The 15,564-nt window shown below is 42.6% G+C and overlaps 1 protein-coding gene across 6 annotated transcripts in view; it reads left to right on the top strand.

The window, feature by feature from the left end:
- The first annotated feature begins 1,574 nt into the window (after positions 1-1,574).
- The window catches only part of WDR20 (WD repeat domain 20), a 45,896-nt gene continuing 31,906 nt past the window's right edge, over positions 1,575-15,564 (top strand). For 4 of the 6 annotated variants that reach the window (XR_008508465.1, XR_004980335.2, XR_008508466.1 and 1 more), the window contains exon 1: positions 1,575-1,864. Coding sequence is in view for 3 of the 6 variants with exons in the window: in XM_036384484.2 (XP_036240377.1) it covers positions 1,616-1,864 (249 nt within the window). In the remaining 3 variants the exon portion in view is untranslated. The remainder of the gene's footprint in view (positions 1,865-15,564) is intronic. The other 2 variants (XM_054515261.1, XM_036384485.2) reach the window with 2 other exon arrangements.

The following is a 15,564-nucleotide window of genomic DNA, read 5'->3' on the forward strand; positions in this document are numbered from 1 at the left end:
ACTTTGCTTACCTGAGAACTCGTAATTTCTGTGTGTGTGTTAATTTTCAGGTGGATCTGACTCACCCTTTGGTTGCATGATTACTAGAACTGATGCAAGGCAAGAAATGGAAATACCTGTAGAGGAGGGGCCAAAATCTTTTTTTCCAGATGGAAATCAGTCTTAGATCAGTTTGAGTCAGTCATGGGGCTGTAGTCAGACAAACTCTTAATGCTGAAACTGCTGTCAGAAGAAACAGTCCTGCCTCCCTGCCCAGTGAATGCAATCCTTCCCAGCCCTGTGCCACCTCCATCTGATATTGATCTGGTTCCTCATGCAACAGAGCTGGCTGCATGGCTGCAGGATGATCAGAACAATGGGGTGAATGATTTGATAACCAGTTTTTCAGGTTCACACCTCAGGCCAACTCCCAGGCCTGGCTCTGCCTGAAGCAGGTTGGAGGCTGTTGCAGGGCTGGAGGGATGGAGGCACCATCTCCATCAGGGCACCTGAGCTTGGCATGAAGTGTCAAAGTACAGCTGCACACCTGGATTTGCTGTCTCTGCACTGACAGACTCTCACAGCAGGAACCTCACCAGGCTCCAGGCACTGGCAAGTCCCCTGTGGGCAAACGAGCCAATGGAGATGGCCAGGGCTGTGGTGCCTCCCTGTGATGTGAGTGGGGGCTCTCACCTGGGAGCCATTGCCTGAAAACCAGCGCTGCACATGGACACCTCCTGATTATCTGGCACTTCCAGCAGCAGGGGCCACCTCACCCTACGCTGTGCTGGCACTGATGCCCACATCCCAGGGTGGCAGGGCCCTGTGGGTGCACAAAGCCCCTGCTCATGACCTCCCCCTCTCTCCCATCCCCAGAGCAGCTGCCCGTGGAGCCACCATGCTGGGTGACCCTGCTGAGGCCACTCCTGCAGCGCTGGGTCCAGTTCTGGGCTCTGCAGCACAAGGGAGACGCGGAGCTCCTGGGTTGGGTACAGTGGAGGGCTACAAAAATGATTGAAGGACTGGAGCATCTCTCCTAGGAGGAATGGCTGAGGAGCTGGGCCTGTCCCGCCTTGAGAAAAGCTGACTGAGAGGAGACCTCATCAATGTGTATAAATATCTAAAGGAGGGCTGTCAGAGGATAGAGCCAGGCCCTTCTCGCTGGTGCCATGGGCAGAAACTGATGCACAGAACTTGCACACGAACATGAGGAAGAACTTCTTTACTGTGCAGTGACCGTGCACTGGGACAGGTTGCGCAGAGAGGGAGTGGAGTCCCGCTCACTACAGACGTCCAGGAGCGCTCCGGCGGCAGTGCTGCTCTCCGGGACGGCCCTGCGGGGCAGGGAGGCCGAGCGCGAGGACCCCACGGTGTCCCCGGCCGGGCCCCTCGGGCACGCCGCCCCTCCCGCCCCAGGCCGCGCCTCCCGCCCCGGGCCCCGCCCCAGCACCAAGCCACGCCCCTTTCCACGCCCCCCGGGCGCGCGGGCCCGGCGCGCGCGCAGTCGCGCGGTAAACAGGCCCCGCCGGCCCCGCCTCCTCGTGTCGCCCCCGCGCGCAGGGGCCGCGCGCGCGCCGGCGGCTGCGCAGTGTCGGCACATCCGGGCACTGGGGCAGGATGAGCGCTCCTTTCCAAGATGGCGGCGGAGGGAGGTGGGAAGGAGATGAACGAGATTAAGACCCAGTTCACCACCCGGGAGGGGCTGTACAAGCTGCTGAGCCACTCGGAGTACAGCCGGCCTAACCGCGTGCCCTTCAACTCGCAGGGCTCCAACCCCGTCCGCGTCTCCTTCGTCAACGTCAACGACCAGAGCGGCAACGGGGACCGGCTCTGCTTCAATGTGGGCCGGGAGCTCTACTTCTACATCTACAAGGGGGTCCGCAAGGTACCGGGGCTCCCCCGCCGGGATGGGGCGGGGACTGGCGGGGGCTCCGCGCCGCCCGCCCGCCGGGGTGCGGGAGCCCCGGGGCCGCGCCGGGGGCGGGGGAGCGAGGCCGGGCCGCCCCTCCCTCGCTCTGCCCCCTCCCCCGGCCGCGGGGCCGGCGCTCCTCGGCTCCGGCCGAGCTCCCGGTTAACCGGGTAGCGCCTGGGGAGGGGGAGAGCAGGCCTGGGGCGAGGGCGGTGTGAGGGCATCGGCGCCGGGTCGGTGCTCGGGGCTGCTCCAGATACGGTGTCACCGGCGGGAGTTGTGTGTGTGTGTGTGTGGGCCCTGTGCAGGGATGCGATCGCTTGGGCCCTCCTTGTGCGGGAATGAGGGTTGGCTTTCCCTCCCTGGGCCTCCTTCACCTGCTGCTTCAGGTCAGAATTTGCTGGGCACACTAATGCCTGTTGTGATTATGGTGGTGTCAAATCCCTGCTTCCAGGATCTTCCTAGCTTTGGTTGCATGGCTGAAGCATTCCGTGCAGCTTTAGGCCTTTGTTATGACTTAGAAGTGTGGGTTGGTTTTAGAATTGTTTCTAAATGGGAGCGGTGCAGTGAGATGAGTCTTAAATATCAGATAATTGACAGAGAGAAAGTCGCTTTTGCAGGAAAGTAAGATTGATGTGCTTGAGAGAGAGACTCCTTGCTTGTCATTATAGGATGCAGGTCAGTGCATGCTTTTGATCTCTCAGGTCACTATATTTATGAACATACCCTTGATTTTATGGGATTCAGAGAACAATTCGGAATTTGCCATGCTAGGTGAACACATGTCACTCCTCAGAGATGTAAACACAGATCTAATGAATCTCAGCTTTCTGTTTTGTTTCACATAGTGGGTGTTCGTTATTTTACATGCTCGGGTCTCAGCTGCCATCATGTGAGTACCTTGAAATCTTCCTGCTTTTAGCTCACCATTCAGCATGGGATGGGGGCACAGAGAGCCAGAGACTCACAGGAGGCTGTGCAGGAAGCTCGTGGATGAGCAAGGGATTATGCCTGGATCTGCTGTGTCCTGGGTAGTGCCCCCAGCACTCCTACTTTCTGTAAAATGTCGGCACAGCAGGAGTTTAAAGTCTACGTGGTTGTTTGTTGACTGTGACCTAACAGATCTGATATGTTTTGTATAATTTTATGTGAAAGTGTGTCTGTGTGTATTTAGTTTCACTCTTTAATGAATTTTAATAATCTAGGTATGTTTCAAAGAGTGCTTGGACAATGGCCTCTTCAAGCATACAAGGAGTATTTAGTATCAGACAGTATTTCCTGCTTACAACCAGTAGCTGTCTTTACAAGGTATCCTGAGGAGCAATATCTCTGAAAATCTGTATCCTAAATTGTTGCCGTGTTTGGGTCTTGCTATGTTTGTTTTTTCCTTGCAAAGTAGCTGCAGAGTTCTCTCCCTCAGCTCACAGAGCAGGCCTTTATGTAGTTTAGTAATGGCACATGTGATTCTTGCAAGTTCTCTTAGTCATCTCTTGCCACACTTCTGAGAAATAAAAATCTAAAGGCTGGAACGTTGTTCACAATAAGGAATGAAATAAGTATATCAAATTACAAAAGTCTTCTTGAGCTGGGTATTTGGATATCTTTTTAGATGCTAAAAGCTACTGCTATGGTATACAATAACTGAGAAATTTGAGTTTGTGAACTCAGGAGGCATTTATACCTGTGACAATGTGAAACACTTTTTTCTCTGAATAGAGTGAAAAACACACATTGTTAGTACAGAATTAATGACCTTTTACAGTATTAACTATGTAAAATAATACTGTATATTCTATATTATAATACTTTAGTAAAGTGCACCTAAAGAAAGAGCTGAAATAGATTGACTCAGTCTAAGGAAAGCACTTTAAATGAAATGGGACGATGGTCTGGCTTAAATCTGCAGTACTTGCTGCTTTGGAATTTATTTTGGAACTTCAGTTGGAAGTAACTGTTTTGTCTGTGTACAAAAGTGAAACAGGAACAGGCTGACAGCCTGTCAACTTATCATGTGAACTTTTCAGAATCAAAAGTTCTATCTTGTAGCTATCAGAAAGGGGAGAGAGCTATTGTTACCTAAATGGACAGGATGTAATTCTGCCTTAAACTGGGCAGACTATGACATTCTGTGTTCCTTCCTGTTCCTGGGAGCAGGATGGGGAGAGGGATTTGATCTGTTTAAGACCAACCTATTTGTGCTCCTTGGCATAATGCAGGTGCTGATAACTTCAGTTTTAGCTGTTAGTTCATAATTATTTATGTATCCCTTAAGAATTTTCCCTGATTACTTTAAGATCATGATTTTCATTCTGGCTAAGTCATATTGGAGTATTGAGTTGAATTTAATGAAGCTGTGCTGTGTGAATATATCAGCTCACCATGATTTTGTCTTTTTATTTTTTCTTTTTTTCCCTTTTTTTAAAATATATTTTTAAGACTTGTTTTCTTGATGGGAAAACGCTATATTTTTCCTAAAATGAGTGAAAGAATCACCAGGACTGTATTTTAAGTGACCATGTCTGTTAGGTACTGAGATAATTCTTGCATCAGTAATCCTTTGCAGATCAGTACACATTAAGGAAGAGTAACACTTAAGCCATGAATGACACTTAAGAATAAATAACCTAATATTGAAGCAGAGATACCACTTGGAAGGATATTTCTTGACATCCATATTGCTAATCTTTCTTCTTTTAGTTTCCCTTAAATCCTAAATGCTTTGTGTCTGCTATATCTGGTTTGTAAGTCACCTTTTTACATGAACTGCTGATGTGTGTGTTGTTTTAGGAGATTTAACTTACATAAAGAAAAATGTTTCCAGGTAACCTTGATCCTTCCAAGGCACTTGGTGGAGAAGTTACATCTGGCATCCAGGACAGTGGTGTGGAGATTTGTCTCTCTACCAAACCCTTAGGATTGGAGTACAAATAGAGTTTTGGGCAGCATTTGAGGCTGTCTCTAGAGACTTTTCAAAGCAAAAAGGTACTTTCTCCCAACTTTGTTCTTCACCTATTTAAGAAGAATAATAAAAACATTATTAAAAAAACCTGATTTTTATAAAATAATGAAACGTTGCAGCTGTCTTTGTGTTTATAAAGCAATGCAGACTTCCAGAAAACTCCTGTTTTCTGATTTGGATCCACTAAAAAAAAAAAAAAGACACAGACCTGTAGTTTAGTAAGAAGTTAAACTGTGACAGAATGAGATGTGGTTGGTTTACTTAGATAAGTATGTAATTGTTCTTAACTGCACTGAGTGTCAAGGGACTTTCCTTTCAGTCCTCCTTTACTTTGGCTTTCAGGTTAGATGTGTGCAGTGATCTCTTATTAACCAGAAAGGGAAAATTTTCATGTACTCACCTGATCTAGTGACAGCTGTAAATGATGGACTGGCAGTGTAGGATCCTCTTGGCAGTGTGCTCCATCTCCTTGTCTTTGGCAGTGCTCAGCCTCTGGTTGAGCTAGTACAGCTTGCTAAACCAGCAGCAAAAAGTACTTGCAGTTTTTCTGGGCAGATTTCCTCTTGATTTGGTGAGTTGAATGGTGTCATCTTGGGGTTGATGAGTACAGTGACAGCAAGGAAAGGGTTGGAGGGGCTCAGCCCCCTTCAGTGGCCTGGACTGTCTGCTGGGATCCACTGCCTTGGAGGCCTCTCCTGAGTAAAGCCTCTGCTTCAGCCTTAAGTCAGTTCTGGAATGATCTGTTCCTGAGGGATTGTTGACTTGATGTTGATTAAGAGACTTATAGGTGTTAAAGGAAGCTTTTCCTGTTATTTTAGGCATTTCCCTCTTCATGGAGTGAGATTATTACATAATAATTCAAAAATTGTTCAAGTTATGATGCTCTAATGTTCTTGTTGGGTTGCTTTTTCCTACAGCCCCTAACCAGGAGTGAGGGCTGTTACTTGATTTTTGTTTATAAGACAGTCCCAAAGAACTTAAATATGGTTTGTGGTTAGCTTTGCAAAATGATTTATTAGTTGATTCATTAGGCTGGAAAAGAGGGTGCTATATCATCTTCCTTGCCTTAGGAATGACTGACAAGGCAAGGCTTTCCAGCCTGCTGCTGACATTAACTATCAAGTCCTTTTCCCTTCCTGCTAGAAAGCTTGTGCATTTTCCTTAGAGAAGTTGTGTGTGAGATGATGTGTTATTCTCTTTATGTTGTAAAAGTTTCTGGGCAGGTTCATCTGCAGCTGTCATTGCAATGCAGGTACACATTAGCAATAGTGTTGCATGGTGCACAGTCTTAATTTTTACGTAATATATCGGCAGGTTATGAAATTTGAATGTACAGTTTAGCTTATTACAGGACAGAAAACCTTTTAATTCTGGCTATATACTCTTTGGTAATGTGTGGCAGACTTTCTTAACATTGGCTGTTTCATTTTTTTGAAATCACCTTGTTGCAAGAAGAGGCTTCGCCTTTAGTTTGACTTTTTTTCTTGCAGCTATTTAAAGCAGCAGTCTGTTAATAACTTTGCAATATTACAATATGTTGCAGTAGTGTTGGATTAGAAGCATACATAAGTGATAAGCACAGGTTGCTGGAGCCATGTAGGGCAGAATTTGTTGACTGTCTTTTTAAGCTTTACTTGAGCAAGTGTCTTGGAAATGATATTTGTACTAGGATGAAAATCATCTCATATCTCAACTTCTTTTATTGAGAGTTGACATACTGGTAGTGCCTGCTTATCGGTGAAAAGACTGATGTATAGGATTCCTTCCTTTGCAGTTCTCAAAATTACTTTTTTGTGTCTGGCTTGATTTGTTGTGCAGTTGAAGAGTGTTATCCTTGGTGGTGACTTTCATTCTATAGACTGTTCACCTGGGAACTTGTTGCAGTGACAGAATGGTAATGGATGACATTTGTCACTGTGCTTAATATATTGCTCTGAGAAGAGCAGTGTCAGGCAGTTCTAGGTTGGAAGCTGGGATGTGTGGGGAAAACCATCACATTTTCTCAAGATGTGGTGGGAATGTGAATTTGTATTACTGTATGCTTATACGGATCACTAAGCTGTGGCAGGCCTCTGAAAACCATGCACATTTTAAAAGCATATATGAGCTATAAAAGTGCTGAGGTTTGTAAGGATCTTGGAAGATACAGTAGGTCTGAAGCAGAGGGAAGTATATCCACATCTTAGTAACTGGTTCTTACACTTGCAGTAATGAGAATTCCACAATTTCCTTCAATAATGATTTTTGGTGTTGTCTTTCTTCTTCCTCCAATATCTGACTAAACTTCTCCTTCAGGGAAAAAAGAGAAAGCAAACCAGGCTGAATGCAGTTATTTAGTGTGGACATAGAGGACAGTTGACTATTGCCTTTGGCTTTTGCATATTTAAAAACTTGTTAATTTGTCCACTCAATTTTCCTAAGGTAAATAAATCCAGCTCTTAAATCATTCTTCTCAGATAATGAGCTCCAAATGCTTAATTGTTCTCCTCTGTTGGCTTCTGTTGTCTTTTATTAGTGGTACTTAAACTAGACCTAGACCCAGTGCTTGCTCTGTGACTTCAGTACAGAGCAAGGGAGAATTGTTGCTTGCTGTGTCTGTATTCTAATATTCTTGCTAACATATTGAATAGTGTTGACATTTTTGAATCCTCATAGTGATGACTCACTTGGATTGTTTCTTATCATATTGCTGCTTTTCTCCATTTTTATCCATGCCTTGATTTTTGTGGATGTTTATAAATGCCATGTAGCATTTTCATTGAATTTTGTTCTATTAAGATTATTAGAGGGGTTTTATTTCCAGTTCTGTGCTGCATAATGCAACAAATCCTTCCAGTCTTGATATTACTCACAAATTTGATTTGTACTCTCATCTATTAATGAAAATCTCTCATAGAACTTAAAATCCATCTGTTGGATTTGCTGCTGATGTTTCACATTTCTCAGGTGTGTTAGATGTGACTCTATTCTGTCTCTCTTTAAAAAGGTGTTGTAGATTTCTTTTTTCAAGAAATCCCTTTAATTCCTGCTGAGTTTTTTTCTTCTCTTTGGGTTGGATAATAGTTGTTATACTGGGACTGGACTAGCCAGTCTCATGGAGGTATTGTGGCTAGGTCAGCAATACTTTACCTCTTGATCTGTGGTTGTGAAGGTATTTGAGAGCCTCTTGGAAATTTGTTTCAGGTGTTTAATGGGTGGATCTATTTACCACTTTGAGTTTTGTGATGCTATTCCTAATTCTAGCAGTGCTGGGGATTGGCAGACATGTTACAAAGTACTCCTGTAATCTTTCCTGAAGGATAGAATTTTTAGTGATGCCTTTTTTTTCAACAACACTGCTGAAGGAAACGGTGAAGAGTTAATGTAGATTACAGATGTGTAGGTAGCTTTCAGTGTTTAATTTTGTTACGAGGCTTCTACAGAGCAACTAGGACTGGCTAGAGTAAGATAAAAAGACTAAAAAGCTGCTTTAAAATGACAGTTACACTGTTAAATGTTTCTTGCTCTGGAGGAAGATGAAATATCTATGGTTGACAGAGCTTGCAAGATGATTTTTATGTAGGAAGTGATATTAGTCTGTAGTGCTTTTTCTTGTCCTAGTCTGTGCTTCAAGCCCATGTCACAACTGTTTGACTTGAGTGGGCTCTTGCACTGTGCTGGCTGAAGGATTGCTCTCTGAGGTAAGAGTTCATTTGTCTGTGACTGCTTCTTTGGCTGGCCTGTTTGACAGTGAATGCTGGGCTGGGCTGGCCAGAGCCCCACGTTGGGATGCAGTATTTTATAGGCAGTGAGTTTCTGTGTGTGTCTTGGGTTGGGTGTTTTTTGCCACAGCAGTTATAATTTTGGAGGTTTTTGTTTTGTATTGAAGTGCATTTGTGGTAATACTGCACTTAGTTGAATTCAGCTGGGGAAATTAATTTAGCGTAAAGCCAATAATTGTGGCACTTATTCTTTGCAAATTGATGAAATTTTAGTCATAATGCTTCACAGATGCAAAGAGGGGTCATTTGTAACAAATACTTCTGTGCCTGTGGAAAGTTTTATGGGGCAGCTTTGTCAGAATATTTATAAAAGCGTTGTGCTATGTGCTGAAATTACAAGGAGTTTGCATTATACATCTGTGAGTCTGCAAAACACTTAAATAGTTAACTGTTAATAGTTAAAATGTACATTGAAGGTGCCTCAAACTCTAATTAAAGGCTGCCTAGACCCACCTCTGAGAGGATTGCCAGCCATAATTGTCTTGTTTGACATTCTAGAATCAAATTTAATGCCCTAGTTTGAAGTATTATTGCAGTTTTCTGGCTAAAGGGACCCATCTGAATTACTTTCTTGTGAAGGATGTGTACTGGAAGGCCACTTGCTATCCAGTTGTCATGACTATGAGTTGACACACTTGGACAAATTATTACTTGAAAGTAGTGCCATTTAGTTCAAAATAATGCCTAATATTTCCATTATCTGTCCTCTTAGAAGGTGTAAGGAAAAGAAACAGTAACATTAAATGTGCTGTACTTTAAGTATTAATATTTGGTTGTGTCCTTCTGGGAAACAGTATTTTTTCTTCCTTACTCACTCCACTTTTAGGCCCAAGTGAATAGACAGCCCATTTTTTAGCATCTGCATCCCACCCATTTCTTGCCCCTTATATCTGGAGGCAGCTGCTGTTGCCTGTTTGGCTCCTGCTGAGCAGCTGTTGGTGCACTGGATGCAGCCCCCTGCTCTTTGTGGGCAGGACCACCAGCTGCTGCAATTGAAACCTTTCCAGTGGCAGTGTTGAACTTGCATTGGGATTTCTCGTGCCTTATTCAGTCCAGCTGTTCATAATGGAATGATAGATCTCTAATAGATACTTTCTGCAAATGGATTTCAGTTTTGGTTTACCAGATATATTTGTTCTTTAATTTCATGAGTTAATATTAATGTTTACATATGGCTGTGACGGTAAAAAAATATTTATAATTTCTTATTCTTATTTTTTAACTCCGTGTGAGATTGGAAGGTGACTATATTAAGAAGTTGTTGGTTTAATAGTGTGTAATTTTTGTACTACTAGAGATTGTGAAGTGCTATGTCAGACAAAATACTAGTCTAAGCAAGAAATTTAGCTTAGGAGCATGCTGGTGTAGGGAGAAAACATAGCATGTTATGAACAAATGTCATTATCCCCAGTTTGCTAATAATTAAAAAATACTTAGCAGAAGTTTTAGATATATTTTTTTTTCAGGGAAATGGTATGATGTGAAAGTTGGAGAGGACTCAAGTTTATGGTTTTAATTCTCTCTTTCAGCTAAAGAAAGGGGGAGCAATGACAACAGGAGAGAGAATGGATACCAATACACATTGAACTGTGTCTTAAAAACCCACAAGTCTGGTGAAAGAAACAATTTGAACAATGCCTAAAGGACACTTTGGCCTGCCCAGGGCTACAGTGACAGGGATAACTCTGTGAATCTCAGTAACTTAATGTCTCCTTTTCTAACTTACAAATGTAACCATAACAAATACAGAATCCTAAAAGTTGTAGTCTCATCCTATTTTAACTGGCAGCTTATTTTTAAGGATTTTTGGTATGGTTCTTTTAAGACTTCTAGAAAGGTTTTGTGCAGGTTTTCTTGATATTTGAGGTGGGTAGTAGAGCATGACTGTGATGATACATGTTTGAAGCTATCATTGAAGTGAAACTTTGGCACAAGTTGTAAAGAATTACTTTTGTTGTCTTGATTTTTCTGGTTTTCTATTGGCAACTGTCAGTAATATAGAAGAATAATTTTGCAATTTTTTTACATACATTATTAAGATTTAAATTATAGTCTAAATGTTTGGATTTGCATATTTTAGTGGTTTGAATAGAAAATACTATTTCTTAACAACAACTTAATACTGTATTGTGAAGCCATAGGTGAAGACTTAGTGTGCATTTTTCTTCAGATTTTTGTCTTTCCTACAGAATAGTTTGATTTCATTTTCAGACTTCATTTTTAAATGAAGGTATTTCTAAAGGTTGCTTTTCTTTAGCCTTTTTAGTAAGAGAGTGGGCCAGAGACCTTCAATAGCTACCTGTTTGCACTTAAGGTGTCAAGAGGGTTTGTCTTTAAATACTAATTTTTGAGGGCAGGAATAGCTGCATGATTAGGCAATACCACTTTTGAAATTTGATATCATCTACTGCCAAATGCTGTATTTCTTACCTGTTTTGCAGCCCATTTTGCATTGTCATTTTGAGTCAATTTGAATTATTATTTACTGTCCATAAATAACTAAATAATATTTTTTTAAAATGTGCCTGATCAGTGTGATATATTGATCCAGGAGGTTTTTTCCCAAAGAAGAATTTCAGAAATACAGGATGCAGCTTGTAAAAGTGAGATGCTTGTATTGACTAGAGAATTATTGCTGTTTAATAGCATGAGCTGTATATCTCAACAGGTGACTTCAGGAAATGTCTTGCTGTTACTTCAGTGTGAACTTGTGCTCCCTCCCCTCTGAAGGCAACTGTCCAGTTCCATTCACATCAGTTTAACAGAGGGGATGGCCTCTCCTGCCTTCAGCTGTGCAACTGTGGTCCCTTGTACAGAATAACTTCTGTCTGTGTGTCATGAGCTGTTTGCTGACACCTACAGAGTTTTAAGATGCTGTTCCAGGTGATGCTTCTGACCTAAGAGCGTTGGCAGAATAGCTTCTGTGCCAATGAAGTGACTGTTCAAGTGTAGTTCTGTGTTTTAGCCAAAATGCTGCCTCTGTAAATTCTCTAGATGGAACTGGGATAGTTAAGCGTGGGCACATGTTAGCACTTCTAAATCAGAAAGATGGGGCAAACAACTGTTCTAAAGAACTCAAACAAATGCCCAGGTTAAGATGCTTTTAGTGATGCTCAGGGTGATCCATACTTCTCATTTTTAGAGTGACAGAGTACTGGTTACCAATGAGCTGCAGCAGTCCAGTGGCAGCTTGCTCAGTGCTCTGTGTGCTGCACTCTGAGGTCTCTGTTCCCTTGTACTGGCTTGGCCAGGCTCTGGGGGGCTTCTGTGAGAAGCCCAGGATGGACCTGCTGCTGGCCAAGGCTGAGCCCGTCAGGGATGGTAGTAACCACCTCTGTGATAATATATTTAAGGAGAGAAAAGTTATTTTGCAGATGTATTTGCAGCCAGAGAGGAGCAGGGTGAGAACATGTGAGAGGATCAGCTCTGCAGACACCAAGGTCACTGCAGAAGGAGGGGCAGGAGGTGCTCCAGGTGTCAGAGCTGAGATTCCCCTGTGAGAACCATGGTGGGACAGGCTGTGCTCCTGCAGCCCATGGAGGCCCACAGGGATGCAGGGATCCCCTGAACCCTTGGAGCAGACCCACATCAGAGCAGGTGGATCCCTGAGAGGAGGCTGTGAACCTGCAGGAGGCCCAGGCTGCAGCAGGTTCCTGGCAGGGACCTGTGGACCCATGGAGGGAGGAGCCCATGTGGAGCAGGTAGGACTTGGGACTCTGCTGGAGTAGGCTGTGCCTGAAGGACTCGGATAGGGAAGGTTCATGGAGAACTCTGTGCTGTGGGAGGGACCCCACCCTGCAGCAGGGGAAGGACTCCTCTCTCTGAGCACTGTGATGAACTGACTGCAGCCCCCATTCCCTGTCTCCCTGTGCTCCTGGGGAGGAGGTACAGCTAGGAACAGGGGAGGAGTGGGGAGAAGGTAGTTTTAAGGTTTGTTTTTACTTCTCATTATCCTGCTCTGATTTTCTTAGTAATAAATTCAGTTAATTTCCCCAGGTCAAGTCCGTTTTGCCCATGACAATAATAGGTGAGTGATTTCTTCCAGTCCTTAGCTCATGAACCTTTCACTATATTGTTTTCTCTCCTCTGTCCAGTTGGGGAGGGTACTGATAGGACATCTTTGGTGGGTGTTGGCATCCAGCCAGGGTCAACTCACCACACACCTTCTGCAAAAACATGTTGGACTGGCATTGATCTGGTTAATGTGTGTATTGTGTTTTGTTAGTCCTAAACTGATGGAAGCATTGTGTGTACATAAGAGGGAGTCAAAGGGGAATGCTGGTAGGATCAGGGCCTGGAGAAGCCCAGTCTTAGGAGCCTGGAAGCAGCTTTTGCTGTGCTTTCTCTTCACTCATCTGGGAACCTTTTCTTCATTTCTATCTCCCCTATTTAGGAGGTATCTTGCAGTGTGGCACTTGCCGTGCAGATTGATACAAAGGAGAGTTTAGATTTGGAAAGTGTGTGAACATCAGTGGTGGTTAAAGGTGTGATTATTTTCGACAGCAGAGATCCCTGGTGTGCCTGGTATCAGTCTGCCCATATCAGCGGGTGGGATGATTCAAGAGCTGGGCTGTGTGGGGTGTCCTCACAGTCTCCTGGGAGGACCTTTAGCAAAACGCCTGCCCTGTGGGCACTCCGTGGGCAGCACTGTGTCTGTGAGGTCTCTTGGCGACAATGGACAGTCTGATCACTCCCTCCTACACTTGAGACAGAAATCACCCTGAGGAAAGAGACAGTGTTGTGTGACCATTTGGTATGTGGAATACTTTTAGCCCTTTGATGGTAATTTTTAAAGAAAATTATTAATGGCAGGCAAAAGGTTGTGGGTTTTTTCACATAATATCTATACCAGTGAAACTGCCAACACTTATTATTACTTAAAATATCTTAATACTTTGCTTACTTTAAAAGAAATATTTTTATTGAGAAAGCAAGTGCCTGAATGGAACGTATTGCCTTTTGTTCTAAAAATTCTGAAGGAGGATTCTGCTTTTCAGACTGGGTGATATCCTAGAACTTGTACACATGGGGTTGTGGGAAATCAGAGTTCACTATATTTGTTTTAGGGATTTGGATTTGATACTTGTTTGCTAGTAGCTGTGTTTGTTTTGCAACACTTTTCATCTTATTGGGCTGGATTGTAATGAAATGTCTTCAGCCCCAGAAGGAAGATACATTGCAAATTAACAACTGCAGGACAATAGAGCAAATATGTTATTTCATCTGTCTGTTACTGTATATGACCACAAAAAGCATAATCCAGTGGGCCTCATGCTGGTTTTGGAGCACAGGTTATACATTTGTGCAGTATTTTATTCACGTAACTTCTATGGGACTGTTCTGGTGCTCTTAGGATGAGAGCCAGCTCCATCTTATTTTTAGTACTAAAGTAATTAGGTCTTTGTTCTAGTAATATTTTCTTAACATGCTGCAACATGATGGAATAATTGATAAAAACTCTATCAAAAATGTCCAGCATTCCTGTAGGACTTGCAAAATCCAACAGTAGCCAGAAGAGACATAATTCAGACTTGCTGGACAGATGTGACAGTGTCCCATTTGACTTTTATTGAGCTTTGTAATGAAAAATTATAAATTGATTAGCAATTAACTGCTACAGTGAAATAAGTTTCTATAGCAACAGGGCAGTGCAGGGTACAATTATTCAGACTGCTTTCCTTACCAGATAATTTTTTCTTCCAAGCACTGAGTTTACACTGTTGGACTAAAACATTGTTTTATTATAGCAACGCATAATCCTCAGCTTTTGCTGCTCTTGCCTTTTAATTTTTTTTTTCCTTCGTAAAGAAATAAATTTTCCTCTTATGAGCTGGAGAAGAAATGGAAGAAACTTTCTGAGATAGCAGTGTGGTAGACTGGTGGAAACTCAACCTGCAACTATTTGCCTGTATGTTATTAGTATAATGAATGGAGTTATATTGAATATATTGTTATGCAGTATGAATTCCTATTTCACGAAACTAAACCTGGTCTAATTTAATAATAATGGTGATCATATAATAGCTTGCAAATTTCAAGTAAATAAATTTAGATAAGTTGTAATGCTCATTCCCTGAATCAGCCAGATGTGGGGTTTTTTTTATTTGTTATTTTTGTGTTTAAAGTCTCTGTATTTGTTTTTTGGTTTCAATACTTCTGAATACCTTTAAAGAGAGGAATATTCTACTTTAATCTTCACTCTTAAAATTGGAAAACATTAGGATTTTGTCATGGGACTGCAGGTGTTTTGGGTTTTTTTGCTGTAGAACACACTCATAAAGCCAACTTTTAAGTGTTACTATATTTTGATCTTTTTAAAGTTAGAGGAGATGAAATTTTAACAACTTAAGTGATGAAGCTACAGCAGTCTTGTTTTTTTAACAGGACTCTTAGTTTTGAGTTAAGTATTTTAAATACACTTCAAATGTCTGATCGTGTGGAAGAAAAAACAAAAGCAGTTTTTGCTTTTGTCAGTCAGCCTCAATGTTTGCTGTTGTGTTGCACAAGTGCATTTTTCCAGTGTTGTAACAAAACCATACCATTGTTTTAGAAAAGAAAAAAGTAGGATTCAAAGGTAAAGTGAAAGTACTGGCTTTGAATGAGTGACTGACTGGAACACTGGTCCAACAGGTCGGGTAACTTTTGTGTGTGTGCACGGGGAGGAGGTGATCAACTCAGAGATGAAGATGCCATTCAGTCATGCAATGTTTCCAGTTTGCTCCATGTTTTGGGTGCCATCTAAAAGCCATCTGCCAGCTCTAATTTAAATAAGTGTTGCCTTTAACAGGTATGATTTTTTAACCAGTTTTGCTTGCAGAGCTGAGCCAATTTAAACAATTTCCCAGTGAAAGTAACTTACTAAGTGTTTAATAAATATTGCAACCGAGTGTGTGAACCAAATGAGAACAGCTGCTGAATTGTGCCAGAATGTGTGGTTTGACTTGGAATCCATTTGA

Source organism: Molothrus ater, chromosome 6, assembly GCF_012460135.2.
Source record: "Molothrus ater isolate BHLD 08-10-18 breed brown headed cowbird chromosome 6, BPBGC_Mater_1.1, whole genome shotgun sequence".
In the NCBI taxonomy this organism is placed as follows: domain Eukaryota; kingdom Metazoa; phylum Chordata; class Aves; order Passeriformes; family Icteridae; genus Molothrus; species Molothrus ater.